This window comes from Vipera ursinii (genome assembly GCF_947247035.1).
Source record: "Vipera ursinii genome assembly, chromosome: 13".
In the NCBI taxonomy this organism is placed as follows: Eukaryota; Metazoa; Chordata; class Lepidosauria; order Squamata; family Viperidae; genus Vipera; species Vipera ursinii.
Genome location: NC_139526.1, coordinates 13333754 through 13338997, shown reverse-complemented (window position 1 = coordinate 13338997; position 5244 = coordinate 13333754). Strand labels below are relative to the sequence as shown.

Sequence of the window (5244 nt, the reverse complement as noted above, 5' to 3'; positions counted from 1 at the left end):
TACGCCTGGTTTTTCTTTTTTTTTCTTTTTCCGTCCTCCGCGCGCAGGCGCGGGCGTCGGCCCGGACGCTGAGTAGTCCTGCGTCCGCGCGTAAACCCTGGCAACGGATGGGCGCCGCCGGGAGCCAGGACTACAACTCCCGAAAGGGCCTTCGCGCCCGCAGTAAGGAACTTGGGGGGCGGGGGAGGGGGGGGGCGGCGCAACACGGGAAGCACAAACTCACGGCTTGCTCTCCTCCCTTGCGCCGGCCTGGGATTCTTCCGAGTCTCTGCCAAAAAAAAAAAAAGGAAGGAAGAAAAAAAAAACCACAATGCCCGGCAGCCATCGCGCGGTTCTGCCTTGCGCACGCGCTCTTTTGTTTCTCCGATCTTTTCTTCCTCTCCGGAAGAAAGAGAATCAATGAGGATTTTTTTTCCTGATTTCTGCTGCAAAGGAGGCGTTGTTGCAAGGGAGTTGAGCGGTAATAGGATGTATTTCGTGGAGGAAAGGTGGCTTGCGCTCGAAAAGCGAGAGATTCGTGAGACACCAGGAAGGAGAATAAAATGTTTTCCAAGGATGTGAAGTGGTTGCACTTATTTATTTGTTTTTAGATTAATTTCTCACTCGCCTTTCCTTGAACAGGTCTTTGGCTTCGTGTTATCCTTACAACAGCCCTGTGAGGTAGGTTAGGCTGAACAGCAGGAAGGAGAATAAAATGTTTTCCAAGGATGTGAAGTGGTTGCACTTATTTATTTGTTTTTAGATTAATTTCTCACTCGCCTTTCCTTGAACAAGTCTTTGGCTTCGTGTTATCCTTACAACAGCCCTGTGAGGTAGGTTAGGCTGAACAGCAGGAAGGAGAATAAAATGTTTTCCAAGGATGTGAAGTGGTTGCACTTATTTATTTTTAGATTAATTTCTCACTCGCCTTTCCTTGAACAAGTCTTTGGCTTCGTGTTATCCTTACAACAGCCCTGTGAGGTAGGTTAGGCTGAACACCGGGAAGGAGAATAAAATGTTTTCCAAGGATGTGAAGTGGTTGCACTTATTTATTTATTTTTAGATTAATTTTCTCACTTGCCTTTCCTTGAACAAGTCTTTGGCTTCGTGTTATCCTTACAACGGCCCTGTGAGGTAGGTTAGGCTGAACGGGAAGGAGAATAAAATGTTTTCCAAGGATGTGAAGTGGTTGCACTTATTTATTTATTTTTAGATTAATTTCTCACTCGCCTTTCCTTGAACAAGTCTTTGGCTTCGTGTTATCCTTACAACGGCCCTGTGAGGTAGGTTAGGCTGAACGGGAAGGAGAATAAAATGTTTTCCAAGGATGTGAAGTGGTTGCACTTATTTATTTATTTTTAGATTAATTTCTCACTCGCCTTTCCTTGAACAAGTCTTTGGCTTCGTGTTATCCTTACAACAGCCCTGTGAGGTAGGTTAGGCTGAATGATAGTGGCTGTGTTTGCTGGACTTGCTAATTCAACGTTCAGTGAACTTTGCTTTACTTAAGCACGTTTATAGTTTTACTTATACCAGTCCCGAGTATGGTGTTGAGTAAACTATGGTTCATTGAACACATCAGCGTGCTTTAAGAATCGTGGCTCACTGAGCGCTTTTAAAAGCGATGCGCCACAGTTTATAAGTCACAATGGCTGGGATTTAGGCATCGTGCTCAGCCAAAACCAAACGAACTGTGTTTGGACACGGTGTGATGTAATAGTAAGTAGTAAAAGCATGTAGTTTTACATGATTAAACTGATTTTCAGGCTTTGCAAGTATAATTTGGGAGAATTATGCTTGAATCGCTGCTTGAATCAAAGTCAAGCGATTGCCATTTGTGACCATCACAGCCAGCTTCTCACCAGCAAATCAATGGGAGGGAAACTGGATTTCCTTCACTACGTGACCCACTTGACAATTGTGGCAGAAAAGTCATAAAAGTAAGGGTGACTCACTTAATATCCACCTTGCTTTTTCACAAAAAGTTCCTTATAACATATGGTCATAAGTCAAGGATTACCTGTACCTAAAGCTGCCTTGAGATCTGAAGATGGGAAAAAAATGGAATTGTACAGAACTAGCAACTCAGTTATTCAGCAAAGTGGCAGCTAAGCAAAAGTACTGTGCTTGTGATCTGGCTTTGCTTCACAAACCTGTGAAGGTCGTAAAAGTGAGGATTAGTGCAAAGTTACTTTTTGATCACCCTCGTAACTAGGAACGGTCCCATAGGAGGCAGTCACTAAATGAGGACTACCTGTATCAGTTGTTATTAGAAGAAGAAAATATTGGAGCTAAAATCCATTTGAAAGCTACTGCTACTTTTCCATCTAATGCAGGGGTGTCAAACTGCCGGCCTGCGGGCCGGAGCGTCACGGAGAAACCGCGCCCATCCCATTGCCAGCAATGGGAAAAAGTTCCGATACGTCGCGCAATGTCACATGACGTCGCGAGTTTGACATGTTTGATCTAATGTATCTATTTTTTTCTTTTGTTTTTACTGCCAGTGGCATGTGACAAATCGGGAAACTTTTTCCCGTAACTATCACTGGATGTCACTCTTGAGTCATACAATTTTCAACATTTTCAGCTCTGAGCTGAAGAAAACTCTTGCGTGAGAAGCAGAATGTCTTCAAAGTTGCCTCCTGCAAAAAGCACCTTTGGGACAACCATGACCTGGATGACTGAGAATCTCCACAGACAGTTCTTCTATTTTCTTATACCCAAATAATCTAATGCACCAAGAAGGATAACACCCTCCCACCCCCCACCCCCATCTGCAGCCATATTTATCAACATTTCAGCCTCTGAGTGAAGGAAGGGAATGAAAATGTGGCGCTTTGCCTGCTTAATTTTTATTTCTTTTTCCTTTTCCTTTAATGGATGAAACCTGCAGGCCATCCGCGTCGCCTAACCCTTTTTGTCCCTGACCGTCCTTTTTCCCCAAAACACCCCAGAGGAGGAAGCACTCTCTCCATTCACTCCCCCTCTCCTCCCTCTGGCTGGTGGCTGGGGATAATGGAACCTGTGTTCCCAAGGACGAGCCTGGCTGCTTCTCCCAACTGGCCTGGTGACTGGGATGGCTGTCACGATCGCTATAAAAAACGTGAATGAATGAATGAATGAACCTTTATTGTCAAAGTACAACCATGTATACATTGAGATTGGCTGAGTCTCCCTTCGTGCCCCCACCCCCCAACTCACAGTGACACAAACCCTCCATCTTATTACACCCTGTGAACTAATTGCACAAGAAGAGGGGAAGAAGTAAGGGAAGAAGTTTTCATCCGCAGCTGGACTAGAAGACCTCCAAGATCCCTTCCAAATCTGTTATCCCAGGCTTCCTCCTTCCGTTATATATTCAAGATGGACAGTATTTAATATTTTATTGTTATGTATACGTAGGGGTGTGGGTCTATACATATGTTGTGTATAGTATGTTTTAGGCGTGTGTCATTGAACAATCCGGCCTGGTCTGATGGGGTTGGGGTTTGGATTTGGTTTTAACATTGTTTTAATCATTGTTTTATATTGGGCATAATTATTTAATTCCTTTTTAACTTTTGTATATATATTTTGATATTTATTGCCCTGTACACCGCCCTGAGTCCTTCGGGAGAAGGGCGGTATAAAAATTTAATTAATAATAATAATAATAATAATAATAATAATAATAATAATAATAATAATAATAATAATAATAATAATGTATGGGTTTCACTTTGAGAGCGGGCCCACTAAATGTCATTTTTGATGCGTGCCGCTGGGCCCACAGTAAAAAGTGACCATAAAGATTTATCTTATCGTATCTTATCTGGGGAGGTCTTCAAACCTGGCCCTTTTGATGGCTTGTGGACTTCAACGCCCAGAATTCCTCAGCCTGGCTGAGGAATTCTGGGAGTTGAAGTCCACAAGCCATCAAAAGGGCCAGGTTTGAAGACCCTTGTGTTATCCTGGTATTCATCCTTGCCCGAGATTGGGGCGGTGTGCCCACAGTAAAAAGTGACCATAAAGATTTATCTTATCGTATCTTATCTGGGGTCTTCAAACCTGGCCCTTTGGATGGCTTGTGGACTTCAACTCCCAGAATTCCTCAGCCTGGCTTGAGGAATTCTGGGAGTTGAAGTCCACAAAGCCATCCAAAGGGCCAGGTTTGAAGAGCCCTGTCTTATCCTGGTATTCATCCTTCCCCGAGATTGGGGCGGGGTATTTTTTTTTCCCTATATCTCCCCCACCACCAAGGAAGGGGGAGGGGCACCCAAGCCACGATCCACCCCCCGCCCCCCGAGATGAGTATCCCACTCTTTGCAGGACGCTTCCGGGTTCCGCGTGTTTTGCTTCCGGAGTGGAGGGTCACTTCCGGCGGCGGCGGCGGCGGCGGCGGCTGCCGCCCTGCTCTCGGAGTCCGGGCGAGTTGCTCCAGCTTGGCGGGCACCATGAGCGGTGAGTGGGGCTGCCGAGGAGGGAGGGGGGGGAGGGAGGAGGAAGAGGCGCTCTGCGCATGCCCAGGGGTGCCCTTGCCCCTGGTGAGACCTCCAAGTCCCTCGAATGCTCCCGGCGCTTGGCGTATGCTCAGAGGTCCTCTGTCCCTCCTCGGCTTTGGTTCCTTGCTTTGGGCAAAACGGGAGATGTTCCTAATGTAATTTTGCAAGTCCTGTAGTAGTCTCCACTAAACACCGCAACTCGATCCCTGTACTTTGTGTAGAGTCGTCCAACGTACTCTAGCTCAGCCTTTTCCAACCTTAGGAACTTGAAGATGCGTGGACTTCAACTCCCAGAATTCCCCAGCCAGCTATGCTGGCTGGGGAATTCTGGGAGTTGAAGTCCACGCATCTTCAAGTTCCCCTAAGGTTGGAAAACGCTGCTCTAGCTGCATCGTTGTTGCGTTGAGGCTTGTTTGGCATTTAGGAATCAAATGTGCAGCAGCGGAGTAAGGATGAAAAGTGGTAGACTTAGCGAGACAACAACTTGATATCAGAAATGGCTGTTGTTGGTGTGTGTGTGTTTTTTTTTTCCTTTCCTTCCTCCTCCCTCTCCGCTTCCTTGAAATATTTAAGGAACAATTGGTAAGTGATACGGAAATCAGATGGAGGCAGGAGTCCAAGGTTGGAATCCGTAGTTCTCAGAAATCACAACGAGCATGCATGACAGAATGCAAAATTAGCAACTTAGCTAACTGACTCCGGGGGGGGGGGAACAAAATGGATCTTTCTGATTATTTAGCCGTTAATAACAGTTTCCGTAAGTGCTGATTAGCTTTTTGGTTCC

General features: G+C 45.7%; 1 protein-coding gene across 5 annotated transcripts in view; it reads left to right on the top strand.

Annotated features, from left to right (window-relative positions):
- The first annotated feature begins 4345 nt into the window (after nt 1-4345).
- SNX29 (sorting nexin 29) overlaps nt 4346-5244 on the top strand; it is a 130363-nt gene continuing 129464 nt past the window's right edge. For 4 of the 5 annotated variants that reach the window (XR_014493674.1, XR_014493675.1, XM_083372773.1 and 1 more), the window contains exon 1: nt 4346-4419. Coding sequence is in view for 2 of the 5 variants with exons in the window: in XM_083372773.1 (XP_083228899.1) it covers nt 4413-4419 (7 nt within the window). In the remaining 3 variants the exon portion in view is untranslated. The remainder of the gene's footprint in view (nt 4420-5244) is intronic. The other variant, XM_083372774.1, reaches the window with a different exon arrangement.